A 19,160-nucleotide genomic window follows, 5' to 3' on the forward strand; every position below is an offset into this window, starting at 1 on the left:
GCCCGTCTTCCCCCACTTCCGCTCCTTTTCACCCCCATTTTTCACCCAATTCCCCCCATTTTCAACCCAATTTTCTCCTAATTTTCCTCCCATTTCCGCCTCAATTTCCCCCCCATTTTCTCCTCCATTTCCCCCCACAACTTTCCCTCATTTCCCCCTCATTCCCCCCCATTTTCCCCAATTTCCCCCATTCTTACCCCATATTTTACCCCATTTCCCCCCCATTTTCCCCCGTTTCCCCTCCTTTTCCCCCATTTTTCCTCTATTTCCCCATTTTTCCTCTATTCCCCCCATTTTTCTTCTATCCCCCCATTTTCCCCGTTTCCCTCATTTTTCCCCCATTTCCCCCTCATTTTTCCCCATTACCCCCCATTTTTTCCCCCATTTCCCTCCATTTTTCCCCCATTTTTTCCTGCATTTCCCCCCCATTCCCCCCCATTTTTCCCCCCATTTTTCCTCTATTTCCCCCCCATTTTTCCCCCCATTTTCCCTCCATTTTTCCCCCATTTCCCCCCCATTTTTTCCCCATTTTTCCCCCATTTCCCCCCATTTTTTCCCCCATTTCCCCCCATTTTTTCCCTCATTTCCCCCCCATTTTTTCCTCTCTTCCCCCCCATTTTTCCCCCCCATTTTCCCCGCATTTTCCCCCCCATTTCCCCCCCCATTTTTTCCCCCATTTTTTCCTCATTTCCCCCCGTTTCCCACCGTTTTTTTCCCCCATTCCCCCCCAATTTCCCCCCTCATTTTCCCCCCCATTTCCCCCCCCATTTTTTCCCCATTTCCCCCCATTTTCCCCCCAGGATTCATTTTCTTCTGCGACGCCGTGGCCTCCTGGGTGAGCCCCAAAGACGACCTGCGGGACATGTTCTACAAGGTGTGGGGGGTGTGGGGGGCGGCGGCTCGGGGACCCCGGCGATCTCCCGGGAGGGAAGGGGGCGTTCCCCAGGGAACGCTGACCGACCCCGACCCCCCGTTCCTGGGGTCGCCCCCCACCCCCAGATCCTGCACGGCTTCAAGGCGCAGGTGGGCGAGGAGAACTGGCAGCACTTCTCGGAGCAGTTCCCCCCGCTGCTCAAGGAGCGCCTGGCCGCCTTCTACGGCGTCTGAGCGCCGCCCGCACCTGCCGCAGGTGCGGGGTGGGGTGGGGGGGGGGGGGCAGCACCCCAAAAACCCCCCCTGAGTGGGGGGGGGAGGGGCGAACATCGCCCCCCCCCTCCTCCTCCTCCTCCTCCTCCTCCCCCTCCCCAATAATCGCTGCTCCCCCCTCAGGTCGGAGCCCGGAGCCCGCACCGGGAGGGGGGTGCTGGGTGCTGCCCCCTCCCCCCACCCCCCCCCCCCGAGCCGTTGGGACCCCCCCGGGTGGGGGAGGGGGGAATTTTGGGGGGTGGGGGTGGGGCTCCAAACCCTAATGGTGGGGGTGGGGAGGGGCCCGAATCCCCGCTGGGGGAGGGCGAAAATCGGGGCTGGAGGGGCCAGCGGAGGGTGGGGGAGGGGGGGCCCGTTCCCGCGTGTCTGCCCCGTGTCCCGCCCCTCCCCCACCCCCCGCATGACGCCCCCGCCCCTCCCCCACGCGCGTCCGCAGGAAGGCGGCGGAGCCCCGGGCGGGGGCCGAGCCGCAGCCGTTGTGCTTCGTCGTGAGCGAGTCGGTGCCGCGTCCCGCGTGTTTCATTTGCCCGTTTCCGTTCGTTTTTTTACCGTTTCCAGGGCGGGGGGCGGGGGTCGGGGGGGGGGAGGGGGCGGGGAGGCGGTTGTGTCGCGCCGGCGGCACAAGAAAGGCCGTTGTGGACCGTGTGCGCTGTGTCCGTGTCCTTTGTTACCGGCGGCGGGCTCGGGATGGGGGGGGGGATGTCCCGGTGCCGCCGCGGCGCCTCCATGGCAGCGCGCCGTTCGCTTCCGGCGCCGCCCGATGACGTCACCGAGGGCTCGCACTGCCATTGGCCGCCTCGCGGGTCGCGCCGGAAGCGGCTCCCGCCGTGGCCGTGGCGACCGGGACGCGGCGGGGCCGGGCTGGGCCGCACCCGGTACCGGGGGGCGAGCGGGGGCTGCGGGCAGCGGGGGCGGCGTTGGGGCGGCTCCCGGTCCCGGGGCGGACACCGAGTCCTCCCCGACACCGGGGGTCGGCGGCGGGCGGTGTCGGTTTGGGCGGATCCCGGTGGGGTGGGGTGGGGTGAGCAGCACCGGGGCCGCGCTCGGTGCCCACCCGGTGTCCCGGTACCGGGGAGGCGGGAGGGGCGGGGGCAGCGCTCGGCGCTGACCCGCCGCCCCCCTCCGCAGCCATGGATGGGCCCCCCGCGCCCGCCGCCGCTGCCGCCGCGGAGCGCCCCGGGCCGGCGGCGGGCGCGGGGGTCCCGGGGGGGCCTCCTGGCGCTGCCGCCGGAGCTTGCTGCTGCGGATCTGCGGCTTCCTGCGGGCCCGGGACGTGCGGCGGGTGCTGCCCCGCGTGTGCCGCGCCCTGCGCGACCTGGCCCGGGACGCCGTGCTCTGGCGGCTCCGGCTGCAGCGCCGCGCCCGCCGCCCGCTGCCCGTGCTGCCAGGTGGGTCTGGGGGCGCCCCCCGGGACCCCTCCCTGCCCCCCACCCCGCTCGGGGGCTGGGAACCCTTTGGGACCCCCCACGGTTTGGGGTCCCCCCCCGCCGTGGTTTTGGGGGTCCCCTTGACGCCCCCTGCACACCGGGGACCCCCCCCCTAAAGCCCCCCGGGTGTCCCCGGGACCCTCCTGGGGCCCCCCCGGAGCCCACCCAGGACTCGGGGGGACCCTCGTGGCCCCCCCAGACCTGCCCTTGGCTCGGCCCCGCCTTCCCCCGTGCCTCTGAGGGGTCTCTGGGACGGGGCCGGGGGACCCCCCCCCCCATGATTTTGGGGCCCCCCCAGAGGAGGGGTTCGACTGGGCGGCCGCCTGCGAGGACCTGGAGGAGCACCTGGAGCGCTGGGGGGCCGGGGGCGCGCCCATGGAGCACTTCTCGCTGGACGAGGGGCACTTCGCCTCCGTCGACTCCGTGCTGCTGCTGCAGGTGGGAGGCGCGGGGAGGGGCGGGGGGGATCTTCCCTTTGTTGGGGGGGGGTCCCCAGCTGAGCTGAGCCCCCTCCCCGTCCCCAGGGGGGCTCCCTGTGCGTCTCGGGGGGCCGCGACCGCAACGTGAACCTGTGGGACCTGCGGGAGCTGGGCCGGGCTCCCCCCGGCAAGGTCCTGGTCAAGGCGCTGGGCTCGGGGCGCAGCGGCACCCACAAGGTGGGCGAGCTGCCCGACCCCCAAAAGAACCCCCTGGAGCGGGGGGTCGGGGGTCTGGCAGCACCTTTGGGTGTCCCCCCCGCCGCCCCCAGGGCTGGGTGTGGTGCTTGGCCGCCCGCGACGCCCGCGTCTGCTCCGGCTCCTGGGACAGCACCGTGAAGCTCTGGGACCTGGGCGGCCGAGGGGCAGCAGTTCGGGGAGATCAGGTGCGGCCCCGGCGGGGGTCCTGGGGGGGCTCGCGGGGGGTCCCTCTGACCCCCCCCGTCCCCTCCTCCTCCTCCTCCTCCTCCTCCTCAGGGAGAAGGCGGCCGTGCTGTGCCTCTCGTACCGCCCCGACGTGCTGGTCACCGGCACCTACGACAAGACGGTGACGGTGTACGACCCGCGAGGTACCGGGGAGGGGGTTTGGGCAGGGTGGGGGGCTCTGGGCAGGGCCCCCCCTGATTCCCCCCGCGCCCCCTCCGCAGCCGGGCAAGCCCAGGTGAGCAGCTACAAGCCCCACGCCAGCGCCGTGCTGTCGCTGGCGGCTGACGAGCGGCTGATCGTGTCCGGCAGCGAGGACCGGACCCTCGTGGTGTTCGACCGCCGCGGCGGCGCCGTGCTGCAGCGCCTGCAGGTGGGGAGGGGGGCTGTGCCCCATTCCCCAGCGCCCCCGTGCCCTCCGGGACGAGCTCCGGGGCGTCTCCTCCTCCTCCTCCTCCTCCTCAGCTGGACAATTACCTGCTGTCCATGTCCTACCGCGGCTCGCAGCTCTGGCCGGCGACAACCAGGGCCGGGTGTACCTGTTCGGCAGCGGCGGCGGCGGCTTCCAGCCGCCCGGGTAGGGATCCCGGCGTGGGAGGGGGGTCCCGGGGGGGTCAGGGACCCCCGCCCGGGGCTCACCGGGGGTTCCTGTCTCCTCCCCCCCTCTCCCCGCAGTATTTCGACGTGGGGCACCGGCTGCAGATCACGGGGCTCTGGCACTCGCTGGGCTCTCTCTACACCACGTCCACGGACAGGACGCTGCGGGTGGGGGTCCCCGCGGGGCTGGGCTGGGTGGGGATTAGGGGGGGGGGGGTCGTCCTCGGGGCTGCTGACCCCCCCCGAGCTCCGCCCGTCCCGCAGATCCACGTGCCCACGGATCCGCCGCGCACCATCTGCTCCTGGACGCACGACGACGTCCTCAACGGGGTGAGCCCCGGCACACGCGTGGGCACCGCCAGCCCCCCGCAGCCCCGGGATGCCCCCCGCAGCCCCGGGATGCCCCCCCCAGCCCCGGGATGCCCCCCCGGACCCCCCCCCCAGCCCCCCTCTGCCTCCCCCCAGATCAGCGTGGACGGCGACGTGGTGGCCGCGGCCTCGGGGGGACTCTCGGTCGAGGTGTGGAGGCTCCGGACCTGACGCCGGTGGAGGGGGAGGGGAGGGGGGGGAGGGGCTCCGGCCGCCCCCCGCGGGGTCCCCCCTGCGCCCCCACCCCCACTGCGGGGGGGCCGGGCCCGGGCGCGGGCCCGGGGGGGCTGGAAGGGTTCCGCCCGTTCGTGGGAATTAAAGGACTGGACTGGAGCGGAGCTGGTGTCCCCCCCGCGGGTCTGCGAGATTTTGGGCAGGTTTGGGCTGAATTTGGGAGGATTTGGGACGAATTTGGGTGGGTATTTGGGTGGGTTTGGGGCGAATTTGGGCTGATTTGGGGCGAATTTGGGTGGGTTTGGGGTGAATTTGGGGCGAATTTGGGTGGCTTCGGGGCGAATTTGTGCGGGTTTGGAGCGAATTTGGGCTGATTTGGGGCGAATTTGGGTGGGTTTGGGGTGAATTTGGGGCGAATTTGTGCGGGTTTGGAGCGAATTTGGGCAGGCTTGGGCTGAATTTGGGAGGATTTGGGACGAATTTGGGTGGCTTTGGGGCGAATCTGGGCTGATTTGGGGTGAATTTGGGCAGGTTTGCAGCGAATTTGGGGCAAATATGGGCAGATTTGGGACAAATTTGGGGCGAATTTGGCGGCTTTGGGGCACCACAGCGCACACCGTCCCCCGGCTGTAACGCTGCAGGGCCAAAGTGCAGGACTGCGCACCGGGACCCGTTGAAGTCCCATCCCGTTAGAGATTCCCAGCCTCATTCCCTGTCCCCTGTCCTGTGTGGTCGCCGTTCCCGCGTTCCCGGGGCCCGTTCCCTGTCCCCATTCCCGCTCCTGTCCCCGTTCTCCTGTCGCCCGTTCCGTGTTTCCATTTCTTTATTCCCCGTCCCCCCCCATCGTCCTGGTCCCTGTCCCGGTCCCGTATTCCTGGTCCCATTCCTCCCAGTCCAGGGGGATCCCCCTGGATTGGGACACCCCAAATCCCCAAAATCTCCAGGACCCCCAAAATCCAGGGATCCCCAAATCCCTGGGACCCCCCCAAATCCTGGGACCCCCCAAATCCCTGGGACCCCCCCCAAATCCGGGGATCCCCAAATCCCTGGGACCCCCCCAAATCCGGGGATCCCCCAAATCCCTGGGACCCCCCCAAATCCCTGGGATCCCCCAAATCCCTGGGACCCCCCAAATCCGGGGATCCCCAAATCCCTGAGACCCCCCAAATCCTTGGGACCCCCCAAATCCGGGGATCCCCAAATCCCTGAGACCCCCCAAATCCTTGGGACCCCCCCCCCAGATCCGGGGATCCCCAAATCCTGGGATCCCCCAAATCCCTGGGACACCCCAAATCGGGGATCCCCAAATCCCTGGGAACCCCCCCAAATCCGGGGATCCCCAAATCCCTGGGACCCCCCAAATCCCTGGGACCCCCTCCCCCTTTTCCGCCCCTCCCCCCCGCCGCAGTGCCGCGCGCTCCGCGCACGCGCGCCCTCCGCGCCCCGCCTCCCCCCGCTCCCTTCCCCGCCTTCTCATTGGCCGCGGCGGGAGAGCGCCGCGCTGATTGGCTGCGTGGCCGATTGATTGACAGCTCAGTTAGGCTAGGGAAGGGGGGGAAGCGGCCGAGCGCGCCTCCCATTGGCTGCCGCGCCGCGGGTGGGCGTGGCCTCACCCATCCATCACTGGGGAGGGGGGCAGCGCTCCGCGTTCCCATTGGCTGCTCCCGCGGTGGGAGGGGGCCCGGGCCGCCGCGCGCGCGCCCCTCTGCTCGCCTCTCATTGGCCGCGCCGGCGCTGAGGCGCCGCGCCATTGGCCGAGCGCGCCCGGTGGGCGTGGCCGCGGCGCGGGGCGGGACGCGCAGGCGCGGGCCCGGCGCTCCCTGAGGCGGCGGCGGTGGCTCCGGCGGCTCCTTTGTTCCCCCGCCGGGACCGGCTCGGGATCGCGTCGGGATCGGGCCGGCATGAGCCCCGGGAAGGGCTCCGGGAAGCGCTCCGGCTCCGGTAAGGCCGGCTGAGGGTGGGTGAGGGGAGGATACGGCGGCCCGCGAGGGTCACGGGCCCTTTGTTCGGCACCGGCGGCGCCCTCAGCGCGGGGCCTTGGGGGTTCCCCTCCCCCCCGCAGGATCGGCACCCCCCCCTCAGCCCCTTCGGGATCGATCCCCTCAGAGGATCCCCCCTCAGAGGATCCCCTCAGAGGATCCTCTCTCAAGGATTCCCCCTCAGCCCCCTCAGGATCCATCCCCCCTCCGAATATCCCCCCTCAGCCCCTTCGGGATCGATCCCCTCAGAGGACCCCCCCTCAGAGGATCCCCCCTCAGAGGATCCCCTCAGAGGATCCTCTCTCAAGGATTCCCCCTCAGCCCCCTCAGGATCCATCCCCCCTTCGAATATCCCCCCTCAGCGCCTTCGGGATCCATCCCCTCTCGGAGGATCCCCTCAAAGGCTCCCCTCAGGATCGATCCCCCTTTTGGGATCCTCCCTCAATCCCCTCAGGGTCGATCCCCTTTTGGGATCCCCCCCTCAATCCCCTCAATCCCCTCAGGATCGATCCCCCCTCATGGGATCCCCTCAGGATCCACCCCCCCTCAGAGGATCCCCCATCCTAAATCCCCCTTTGCCCCTTTCTTTTATCCCGATTTCCCCCCAGATCCGCTTTTCCCACACCCCTGCATCCCCTGTTCCTCCCCTTGCCCTCCACATCCCACTGGCCTCACGCAAATTTCCCTTTTTTCCCCAGAAATATTCCCGGGTTTTTTCCGTTTTTGTCCTTCCCGGGGCCACCGAACCCCCCTGGGTCCTCCCCAACCGAGGCCCTTCCCAGTTACATTTTTGGGAATTCCGTTTAAAAATCCCAGTTACGTTTTTGGGAATCCCGTGTAAAAATCCCAATTATATTTTATTCCATTTAAAAATCCCAGTTACGTTTTTGGGAATCCCGTGTAAAAATCCCAATTATGTTTTATTCCATTTAAAAATCCCAGTTACGTTTTTGGGAATCCCGTGTAAAAATCCCAGTTATGTTTTATTCCATTTAAAAATCCCAATTACAGTTTTTGGGAATCCCGTATAAAAATCCCAGTTATGGTTTTGGGAACCCTGTTTGGGAATCCCAGTTATATTTTTGGGAATTTCATTTGGAAATCCCAAATATGTTTTTGGGAACCCCATTTTAAAATCCCAGTTATGTTTTCGGGAACCCCAGTTATGGTTTGGAAAATAATAATAATAATAATAATAATAATAATAATAATAATAAAAATAAAAAAACAATCATAATAATAGTTGTTATTTTATTAGTATGTAGTAATATATATATAATAAATATAATTATATAGTGACATGTAGTACATGATGTATGTATTGTATATAATATATGCTGTAGTTAAGTAATTTACGTAAAAGTTAATTTTATCAAAGTAAAATAACGTAAAAATAATGAAATAGTTGCTGTAATTTAATAACAATAAATTTGATGTTAAAATAAAATATAAGAATAACCACATTGTAATGCATGATATATAGAAATTATGCATAATACATTAATGTTATATATAAATATAAAGTAGTTATTGATTATGTAAAGATAATAGCATACAATTTAAAAACATTCATTGCAGATTTTATTAGTATTGTGATCCATGAGTATAGTTTTTATAACGATTAACATATTTTAAAGTATTTTTTCCCTGCAAGCCCACAAATTCCCCAAAAATCCCCCAGATTAGCCTCATCCATGAGAAAATCTCCGTTTTTTAGGAATTTTCTGCTCTGCTAATGCTGCTGGATCATGAAATTCCCAATTAATTCCTAATTAATTCTCATTTTCCCCCCAGCCTGGCGTTAGGCGCTCGTCCCTGCGAGGCATTGAGGACTACCATGCCCTTAGGTAGGTGCTTGAATAAAATTAAATTCAGAGGAAAAGGGGAGGCACGGAGAAAATTTCAAATAATTAAATTTTGGTTATTTAATTAAAATGGAATAATTTTTATTACATAAAAAAAACGATATTAAATGGAAAAGAGGGGGAATGGAGAAAATGTCAAATAATTAAATTGGAATTGTTTAACAAAAGTACGTAATTTTTATTAAATAAAAAATTAAATGAAAAAGAGGAGGAATGGAATAGTAAATGGAGAAAACAGAAATAATTAAATTTTGTTGCTTATGTTTTATGCATTTTTATAAATTTATTCTTTTCTACTACATAAGTGCTGCATATTTATATAAATTAATTTAAATGAAATAACTTTTATGGAAGTAAAAATTAAATGAAAAGAGAGAGAGGAGGAATGGAGTAGGAAACAGAGAAAATTTCAAACGATTGAATTGCAATTATTGAATTATTAAATTGTTCTTTGGATTCCTCATGCCTGAGCACACACTGGGCAGAGTTCCTTGCTCATTCCGTGGTCGTGGACTGGAAAGGGTATTTCCCACCTGGTGCTCCCTCGGTTCCAGAATGATTAATCATTAATTATCAATTATTAGTCATTAATTAATCCCAGAATTAACCAGATCCCTGTTGCAGGTGCCCGTTGCCAGCTCCTGGTGTGAGATGGCCACTCCGGAGCCCCCACTGGGAGGGATCCCCCGGCTCTCCCTCAGTCACAGAATGATTAATTATTAATTATTAATCATTAATTAATCCCAGAATTAACCAGATCCCCGTTGCAGGTGCCCGTTGCCAGCCCCTGGTGTGAGATGGCCACTCCGGAGCCCCCCCTGGGCGGGACCCCCCCGGCCCGGCCCCTCTCCCGGGCCTGGCCCATCCCCGGGCTCCATGCTGGGCCCTTCCCCCGGCCCTTCTCCCGGCTCCGGACACTCCGGACACTCCGGACACGCGCTGCCGGCGCCGGGGTACGCCCCGGACACCATCCACCCCCTGCACAAGGTGAGACACCCCAGCACCCCAGGACGCCAGACCTCAGACACCCTCGGGTTGGGTGGGATTGATGGTTTTGGGATTGTCCGAGGTGAGCAATCCCAGAATTCCAGAATCCCAGACCTCAGACACCCTCGGGTTGGGTGGGATTGATGGTTTTGGGATCGTCCGAGGTGAGCAATCCCAGAATTCCAGAATTCCAGTCCTCAAACACCCTCGGGTTGGGTGGGATTGATGGTTTTGGGATCGTCCGAGGTGAGCAATCCCAGAATTCCAGAACCCCAGACCTCAGACACCCTCGGGTTGGGTGGGATTGATGGTTTTGGGATCGTCCAAGGTGAGCAATCCCAGAATTCCAGAATCCCAGACCTCAAACACCCTCGGGTTGGGTGGGATTGATGGTTTTGGGATCATCCAAGGTGAGCAATCCCAGAATTCCAGACCTCAAACCTTCGGCTTCGGCTGGGACTGATGGTTTTTCCTTTTTCTGCCTGTGCCGTTGAAGGCTGAACCATCCAATTAAGAAACGACACCTTAATTATTTTCACTTTTAACCCAATGACTGATCCCTCGAAGTCCACAACGTGGATTTTTCTGTCCAATTGCAAAATATCACCCAAAGCCGTGGAGAATAGAAGGTGAAGGAGGTGACGAAGAAGAAGGTGAAGAAGAAGAGAAGAAGGTGAAGAAAAGAAGAAGGAGGTGAAGAAGAAGGGGAAGAAGAAGGTGAAGAACAAGGTGAGGAAGGAGGAGAAGAAGAAGAAGGAGAAGAAGAAGGTGAAGAAGAAGAGAAGAAGATGAAGAAGAAGGAGGTGAAGAAGAAGACAAGAAGATGAAGAAGGAGGTGAAGAAGAAGTTGAAGGAGAAGAAGGTGGTGAAGGAGAAGAAGAAGGAGGGGAAGGTGAAGGAGAAGATGGAGAAGAAGGTGAAGACAGAGAAGAAGATGAAGAAGAAAAGAAAGTGGAGAAGAATGAGAAGGTGAGGAAGATGGAGAAGAAGAAGGAGAGGAAGGTGAAGAAGAAGATGGAGAAGAAGAAGAAGGTGAAGGAAGAAAGAGAAGGAGAAGAAGAAGAAGGAGTCCAGAAAGACTCTCCTGCTCCAAAAATGCGCTGGAAAACCTCAGGAATGGGAAAATCCCCCATCCCAGCCCCATTAACGAACTCATTAATTGAGAGCTTTTTCCTCCTGGATTTGGGGCTTTAACAGCAATTCCTCTCCTGTAATCCGGGGGGGTTTCAATTTAAAAAATCCAGGGAACTGTGCTGTGGGAAGGCAGAGCAGCTGGAACCTGGCCTTTGTGGGAATAACGAAATGGGCTCTGCAGCTCCCTGGGAGTTCTGCGGGGTGGGCGGGTCGGGAGCGGAGTTTCCTGCAGGAATTCTCTGTTGATTTCCCGGGATTCTCCCCCCTGCAGCCCCTGGAGGCGATGCACGAGAAGGGAATGTCGGAGGATCCGCGCTACGGGCAGATGAAGGGAATGGGAATGCGCCCGGGGGGGCACGCGGGAATGGGGCCCCCCCCCAGCCCCATGGATCAGCATTCCCAAGGTTGGGAGCACGGGAAGGGGGGAAGGGGAGGAGCCGGGGCCAAATCCTGGATTTTGGGAGGTTTTCAGCATTCCCAAGGTTGGGAGTGTGGGAAGGGGGCAAGGAGGGGAACCATGTCCAAATCCTGGATTTGGATTTTGGGAGGTTTTCAGCATTCCCAAGGTTGGGATCGTGGGAAGGGGAGAAAGGGGAGGAGCTGTGTCCAAATCCTGGATTTTGGATTTTGGGAGATTTTCAGCATTCCCAAGGTTTAAATCCTGTATAGCAGGGCATAAATCCTGGGTTTTGGTAGCACTCCAGGGGATTTCCAGGTCTGCATGGTGGATTTTGGGAGGGGATTCCTTGCTCCTTATTCCTGGCTAACAGATTTGGGAGCAGATTTCCCTTTCCAACTGCCTCGAGGAAGGGTTGGGAATGGGATTTCCCATTCCAGCTCCCTCTAGGATGGGTTGGGAATGGGATTTGCCATTCCAGCTCCCTCTAGGATGGGTTGGGAATGGGATTTCCCATTCCAGCTCCCTCTAGGATGGGTTGGGAATGGGATTTGCCATTCCAGCTGTCTCTAGGATGGGTTGGGAATGGGATTTGCCATTCCAGCTGTCTCTAGGGTGGGTTGGGAATGGGATTTGCCATTCCAGCTGCCTCGAGGAAGGGTTGGGAATGGGATTTGCCATTTCAGCTCCCTCTAGGATGGGTTGGGAATGGGATTTGCCATTCCAGCTGCCTCTAGGATGGGTTGGGAATGGGATTTGCCATTCCAGCTGCCTCTAGGATGGGTTGGGAATGGGATTTGCCATTCCAGCTGCCTCGAGGAAGGGTTGGGAATGGGATTTGCCATTCCAGCTCCCTCTAGGATGGGTTGGGAATGGGATTTGCCATTCCAGCTGCCTCTAGGATGGGTTGGTGTTACTTTGGTGCTCCGTGCAATAGATTGGTGAGCAGATTTCCCATCCCTGTGGGGTTTAGGCTGGAAATCCTTAATTTCCGCTGGCTCCAGCCGCAAACCCCTCCTTTCCCCTTGGAGCTCACCCCTTTGCACCGCTCCCGTGTTCCCTGCCAGGTTACCCATCCCCGCTGGGGGGCTCGGAGCACGCCTCCAGCCCGGTGCCATCCAACGGCCCCTCCAGCAGCGCCGCGGGCGGCTCCGGCGCCGCGCTGGACGGCTCCGGCTCCGACTCGCCGGCGCTGGGCCGGGGCCCGTCCCCGTTCAACGCCGCCCAGCTGCACCAGCTCCGTGCCCAAATCATGGCCTACAAGCTGCTGGCACGGGGGCAGCCGCTGCCAGAGCATCTCCAGGTGGCCGTCCAGGGCAAGCGGCCGCTGCCGGGGATGCAGCCGCAGATTCCTGCTCTACCTCCGCCCGCCGGCGCCGCGCAGGGCCCGGGGCAAGCGCCCGGAGCGGGGCCGGCGCCGCCCGGGTATTCCAGACCTCACGGTGAGGAGGGGCTGGGGGGAATGAGGGGGGCGCTGGGAAGGTCTGGAGTGAGCTGGGGATGTGTCCTGGAGTGTCCTGGGGGATCCACGGGGAGCTCGTCCTTGTTCTGTCCTGGGATCTGCGGGGAGCTCATCCCTTTTCATCCGGGGATCTGTGGGGAGCTCATCCCTTTTCATCCTGGGATCTGTGGGGAGCTCATCCCTTTTCATCCTGGGATCTGTGGGGAGTTTGTCCTGTTCTGTCCTGGGATCTGCGGGGAGCTCATCCCTTTTCATCCAGGGATCTGTGGGGAGCTCATCCCTTTTCCATCCTGGGATCTGTGGGGAGCTCATCCCTTTTCCGTCCTGGGATCTGTGGGGAGCTCATCCCTTTTCATCCTGGGATCTGTGGGAAGCTCATCCCTTTTCATCCTGGGATCTGTGGGGAGCTCATCCCTTTTCATCCTGGGATCTGTGGGGAGCTCATCCCTTTTCATCCTGGGATCTGTGGGAAGCTCATCCCTTTTCATCCAGGGATCTGTGGGGAGCTCATCCTGTTCCATCTCACATTATCCTGGGAAATCCAGGGAAGCCGGTCCTGGGATGTTCATGGAGAGCTTGTCCCATTTTATCCATGGGAAACATTTGGTCCCAGTATCCCCCAGTCTGGGTTTCCTCCTCTGCTCCCATCCGTGTTCTGGGGGATCCAAGGGGATCCTGTTCCATCCTGGGATCTGTGGGGAGCTCATCCTGTTCCATCTCACATTATCCTGGGAAATGCAAGGGAGCTTTTCCCGTTCTATCCCAGGGGATCGTTTGCTCCCTGTTTGGGTTTCCATCCGTGTCCATGGGCATTCCAGGGGCTGGGATTTTGGATCCATCCAGGCTCTGGCAGTTCAGGGGAAAGGGGGCTGTACCTGAGGCTCTTCCCCAGGAGTCAACATCCTCATGGGATTTCCCTCTTTTTTTTCCCTTTTCTGCCCGATTTTTGGGAATTTCCAGGAATAGGAGGGCCCAACATGCCCCCTCCCGGACCCTCAGGAGTTCCCCCCGGCATGCCGGGACAGCCCCCCGGGGGCCCCCCCAAGCCCTGGCCAGAAGGTAAGACCTGGATCACAAAATTCCTGGGAATTCATCCCAAATCTGTGAGCTCTGGGGGGTGGGAATGGAAGGAAGTTCCTGGTTAAAACCCTGGAACTGGAGCTGGAATTCTGTGAAGGGCTGGTTTAACTTCCATGCTGGAGCTTTGCAGGGATGCCCGTGCCCATTCCAAGATAGATATCTGTAGTGTTTTAGGAATTGTGCTTAATTTTCCAGAGGTTTGGGGAAATTGGGGTTGATTTCCAGACAAATTATTGGACTTTTTTGGGGATTTGGGGTCGATTTCCAGGTAACTAATAGGAATTCTGGGGGGAATCATGATGAATTCCCCCTTAAATCTCTGCGGTTACTCCACAAGCTCATTCCGAGTCAGATATTTAAATTTCTGTGGGATTCCCCTTCACTCCCAACCCAACAATTAGGATTTTTTGCAGGAATTGATACCCAAATCCCCCGGGGAAGCCGCTCCCGTGTGCCCGGGCCGGCATTCCCAAAATTCCCTGTCCCCACAGGGCCGCTGTCGGCGGCGGCTCCGGGCGGGGCCCCCCAGAAGCTGCTGCCACCCCCTCCCGCCGGCCGCCCGTCCCCCGTGCCCCCGGCCGTGCCCCCGGCGTCCCCCGGGCCCCCCCCGCCCTCGCCGGGGCAGCCGGCGCCGCCGGCGCTGCCGATCCACCCCAAGCAGAACCGGATCACCCCCATCCAGAAACCCCGCGGGCTCGACCCCGTGGAGATCCTGCAGGAGCGCGAGTACAGGTACGGCCACGCCCGGGCGTGGTTCTGCTGCGCGTTCCCTCTTCCCCAGGCCCCTCTGGAGCCTTCCACCTGCTCCTCTTCTCCGTTTCTCTCTTTCCTCCCCTTCTCTTTGCTCTCTTTCTCTCTCTTCTCTTTCCTTTTCTCCTTTTTTCCTTCCCACCCTTCATCTCCTTCTCTTTTTTCTTCTCCTTCCCATCTTTTTTTCTTTTCCTTCATTCTCTTCCTTTTCCTCTCCTTCTTACTCCTCCTCTCCTTCTCTTTTTTCTTCTTCTTCCCACCCTTTCATTATTTTCCTTCTTCCTCTTCATTTTCTTCTTGATACTCCTCATCTCCTGTTCTCCCTTCCCACCCTTCATCTTTTCTTTTCTCTTCTCCTTCCTATCCTTTTTTCCTTCTTCCTCTTCCTTTTCTTCTCCTTCCTACTTCCTCCTCTCCTTCCTCTTTTTCCTTCTCCTCTTGCCCTGTTGTTCCCATACAGCAAGAGGACAATTTCCTTGGAAATGTCTCCTCCCATCCCCAACTTCCCACCATGCAATTTTCCCTCTTCCCAACATCCACAGGGATGAGCAGGAGAACGTTCTCCTTGGAGATTCCCAAGGTTTCTCCCATCTGCATCTGCCTCCATCCCATTTTTATCCTTCCCGAGATTCAGAGGGATGAGCAGGAGCACGTTTTCCGTGCAGGTTCTTCCTGACCCTTTCCTGACCACGCTCCAGCCCTGTTGTGTCCTTATTCCCATGGAGATCCCCAAAAGTCATCCCAAGATTCTGGGAGCGACTTCTCAGCGCCCCCACCCTGCTCCCACACCCTTCCCAGCAGGAACTAGGTCAGGAATGGATCAGGAATGATCCCAAAATTCCACCCTCCTCCTCCTCAGGCTCCAAGCCCGCATCGCCCACCGCATCCAAGAGCTGGAGAACCTCCCCGGCTCCTTGGCCGGGGACCTGCGGACCAAAGCAACCATCGAGCTCAAGGCTCTGCGGCTGCTCAACTTCCAGCGCCAGGTGAGCGCCGGGATTCGGGACTTTCGGGCGTCCAGGTGACTCGGGAAGTTTAAAAGTCTTGGTTTTCCTGCCCTTTCTGCACTTAAACAAGTCTGAATGCGTAGGGTTGGCTCCTTGAGGTTGTTTATTGTCGCAGGCACATTCTTCTCTCGCTCAGGACATTTTCACAGAGCACAGAGGAAAGAAAGAGAAAACAATTTCTATTTCTGCTCCTTCTTTTTCCCATGTGGGATGTGTTTGGAGAATTATCTACCCGGGGTGATGGCTTGGTTGGATTCTGGTGAGGATTGTTTGAGCCTGATGGCCAACCCAATCCACTCCAACCCAATCCAATCCAAACCAATCCAACCCAATCCAATCCACTCCACTCCAATCCAATCCAATCCAACCCAATCCACTCCAACCCACTCCAAACCAATCCAACCCAATCCAATCCACGCCAATTCAATCCACTCCAACCCACTCCAATCCAAACCAGTCCAACCCAATCCAATCCACTCCAACCCACTCCAACCCAATCCACTCCAATCCACTCCAACTCACTCCAATCCAAACCAATCCAACCCAACCCAATCCACTCCAACCCACCTGTGGCTGCACTCTCAGAGAGGGTCACGAGTTGTGAGTTAGATTTGGTAGTTAGAAAAGCAGGTTTGTAGTTTCAGTATCTGCTGTAAATAGTATATTAATGTATTACAGCATAGTTACAATAAAGAAACCGTTCCGCCTTCTGAGCTGGAGTCGGGCATCATCACTTCTGCCCGCCGGGCTCACCTGCATTTACAATAGTTTATTTTTCTCTTATCTATAACATTTTTTCTCTGACTTGCTGAGCTCTGTCTAGCAAGTTGGCTGTGGTATTTTCCCTGCCCTTCAGGGAAAGGTGTTTACGTTTTATACTAAAAACCGCTGTACCACGTTTGCAGCGATGTTCCAGTATCCGTCATTTCTGTTGGGCAGCGTGTCTCTGCCTTAAACCAACAGAAAAGTGTCACCATCACAGCAGGACACAGAGGGCGAGGAGAAGGAGAAGAAGGCCAGGACACCCCCAAATCCCTCCATCTTGTCTCCTTGAACTCCATTCTAAAAAGCCCCAAAATTCTAATTTTTACTTAGTGTTAACTCAGCTACCACGCTATTTAAACCTTTGTGGCTTGTAATTCCTCACACAGAGTTGGCAGCTTTCCCCATGGGCTAAAATCAAAGCCACAGCTGTTTTTGACTTTGTGCCAGGGTCCCCGAGCCCCCTGCCAGGATCTCGAGCCAGCCAGAGGGACGTCCTGGATTCCCACACGGGAGCAGGAACGCCGTGCTGGTGGCTCAGGGGGGTTTTCTTGGGGTTGCAGCTGCGGCAGGAGGTGGTGGTGTGCATGCGGCGGGACACGGCGCTGGAGACGGCGCTCAACGCCAAGGCCTACAAGCGCAGCAAGCGGCAGTCGTTGCGCGAGGCCCGGATCACGGAGAAGCTGGAGAAGCAGCAGAAGATCGAGCAGGAGAGGAAGCGCCGGCAGAAGCACCAGGTCGGGGGATTCCCAGATTCTGGGAATTCCAGGTCGGGGCATTCCTGGGAATCGGGGCAGGGATGGAAGTTTTCGGGGAATTGTCCGGTTTGGGGCCTGGGGGAGGTTGGCTCTGGATGATGGTGGTCAAGGTTTGGTGATGGCTGTTGGGAACGCTCAATGGCCCTTGGGACACCTTGATGGCTGTTGGGACTGTACAACGGCTGCTGGGACCCTCTACTGACCACTGTGACCTCTGCTGATCACTGGGACCCTCTACTGACCACTGGCACCATACAGTGGCTGCTGGGACCCTCTAATGACCATTGGGACCCTCTACTGACCATTGGGTCCATACATTGTCTTCTGAGACTCTCCTATGGCCATTGGGATCTTCTGCTGACCATTGGGACCCTCTACTGGCCATTGGGACCATACGATGGCTGCTGGGACCCTCTGCTGACCATTAGGACCCTCTGCTGACCGTTGGAACCCTCTTCTGTCCATTAGGACTTTCTAATGTCCATTAGGACCCTGTACTGACCACTAGGACCCTCTGCTGACCATTAGGACATTCTGCTGACCACTGGAACCTTCTGCTGACCATTAGGACCCTCTACTGACCATTGGAACCCTCTTCTGTCCATTAGGACTTTCTAATGTCCATTAGGACCCTGTACTGACCACTAGGATCTTCTACTGACGATTAGGACATTCTGCTGACCATTGGAACCCTCTGCTGACCATTAGGACCCTCTGCTGACCATTAGGACCCTCTACTGACCACTGGAACCCTCTGCTGACCATTAGGACCCTCTGCTGACCATTAGGACCCTCTACTGACCATTAGGACCCTCTACTGACCACTGGAACCCTCTGCTGACCATTAGGACCCTCTGCTGACCATTAGGACCCTCTACTGACCATTAGGACCCTCTACTGACCACTGGAACCCTCTGCTGACCATTAGGACCCTCTACTGACCATTAGGACCCTCTACTGACCACTGGAACCCTCTGCTGACCATTAGGACCCTCTACTGACCATTGGAACCCTCTGCTGACCATTGGAACCCTCTGCTGACCATTAGGACCCTCTGCTGACCATTGGAACCCTCTGCTGACCATTGGAACCCTCTGCTGACCATTAGGACCCTCCAATTCCCACCTCTCTCTCCCAACCCCCCGCGCGACCCCTCCCAACTGCCCCTTTCCACCCTCCCGTGCCGCCGCCGCGATCCGACGGCCGCGTTCCCTTCCCGCAGGAATACCTCAACAGCATCCTGCAGCACGCCAAGGACTTCAAGGAGTACCACCGGAGCGTGAGCGGGAAGATCCAGAAGCTGACCAAGGCCGTGGCCACCTACCACGCCAACACCGAGCGCGAGCAGAAGAAGGAGAACGAGCGCATCGAGAAGGAGCGGATGCGCCGGCTGATGGTGAGCTGGGAAAAGGGACAGGACGGGCGGGATTGGCATGGATGGCCGGGCCCGGAGGGTGGTCAGTGGTCCGGCTGGTGGCCGGCCACCTGCGGTGTCCCTCAGGGGTCAGTTGTGGCCAGTTTTTATTGATGACGCGTGTCGCTGTTGGACACGAAATGAGTACAGAGAGGTTTGGGAAGTTCAGAGGAGAAAAAGAGCCAGTTTTATTCCACCACCTGGCGTTTCTGGAATTCCAGAGGTGACCGTGGATTGGAGGATGGAGTTGCCACCTCTCCAACCACACTGGCCCAGAGAGACCAATCCATCATTGCTCTCCACTCGCGGAGAAACACGTAAACAATTCTATTCCTACGTGGAATTGTGCGGGAGCTCCGACTCCCAAACGTGCAAGCATGGTCAGAAGGCTGAAGAAGTTCCATGAGGACTTCAAAGCTTCCAAAAGAGCCAGAAAAGAGAACATAGCACCTGTAAAAATCGGGGCAACAGACGAGGACGGGGGCGTTGAGTCTCCCGTTAGTGAATCTGCAGGTGGCACTGAGGAGGGAGCTGTGCCCATCTGCTGGAAGGTAGCCAGCCGTGCGCCCTGGTGGCCAAGAGAGCCAGCCTGGCCTGGGTCAGGAAGGGTTGGGAATCCTGTGAAATTGGGAATCCTGTGACTCCTGTGATTCTGTGAATTCTGGAGTTCTGTGATTCTGTGAATCCTGTGAAATTGTGAATCCCGGGAATCCTGTGATTCTGGGAATCCTTTGAATTCTGTGAATCCTGTAATTCTGTGAATCCTGTGAAATTAGGAATCCTGGGAATCCTGTGATTCTGGGAATCCTTTGAATTCTGTGAATCCTGTGATTCTGTGAATCCAGTGAAATTGGGAATCCTGGGAATCCTGTGATTCTGTGAATCCAGTGAAACTGGGAATTCTGGGAATCCTGTGATTCTGTGAATCCAGTGAAATTGGGAATCCTGGGAAT

The 19,160-nt window shown here is 58.1% G+C and overlaps 2 protein-coding genes and 1 long non-coding RNA gene across 3 annotated transcripts in view; all 3 read left to right on the forward strand.

Annotated features, from left to right (window-relative positions):
• Positions 1–2,280: 2,280 nt before the first annotated feature.
• Positions 2,281–4,695, forward strand: FBXW9 (F-box and WD repeat domain containing 9). The gene is given in 13 exon segments (XM_068178879.1): positions 2,281–2,379; positions 2,381–2,534; positions 2,872–3,011; positions 3,098–3,229; positions 3,322–3,402; positions 3,404–3,435; positions 3,527–3,618; positions 3,697–3,845; positions 3,938–3,983; positions 3,986–4,041; positions 4,139–4,237; positions 4,334–4,399; positions 4,535–4,695. Coding segments are annotated over 13 exon segments (1,221 nt in total). The 3' UTR covers positions 4,610–4,695.
• Positions 4,696–6,380: 1,685 nt separating this feature from the next.
• LOC137467344 (uncharacterized) lies at positions 6,381–9,166 on the forward strand. Its single transcript, XR_010995495.1, has 3 exons — positions 6,381–6,553; positions 8,386–8,438; positions 9,081–9,166. It is a non-coding gene; the product is annotated as an uncharacterized lncRNA (long non-coding RNA).
• An 87-nt stretch (positions 9,167–9,253) lies between these two features.
• The window catches only part of SMARCA4 (SWI/SNF related, matrix associated, actin dependent regulator of chromatin, subfamily a, member 4), a 30,860-nt gene continuing 20,953 nt past the window's right edge, over positions 9,254–19,160 (forward strand). Inside the window, 9 exon segments of the mRNA XM_068178813.1 lie at positions 9,254–9,286; positions 9,288–9,443; positions 10,849–10,981; positions 12,042–12,416; positions 13,397–13,495; positions 14,008–14,248; positions 15,126–15,252; positions 16,599–16,772; positions 18,016–18,189. Of these exon segments, the coding sequence (XP_068034914.1) occupies positions 9,254–9,286; positions 9,288–9,443; positions 10,849–10,981; positions 12,042–12,416; positions 13,397–13,495; positions 14,008–14,248; positions 15,126–15,252; positions 16,599–16,772; positions 18,016–18,189 (1,512 nt within the window).

The sequence above is a fragment of the Anomalospiza imberbis genome, unplaced genomic scaffold, assembly GCF_031753505.1.
Source record: "Anomalospiza imberbis isolate Cuckoo-Finch-1a 21T00152 unplaced genomic scaffold, ASM3175350v1 scaffold_61, whole genome shotgun sequence".
Classification (NCBI taxonomy): domain Eukaryota; kingdom Metazoa; phylum Chordata; class Aves; order Passeriformes; family Viduidae; genus Anomalospiza; species Anomalospiza imberbis.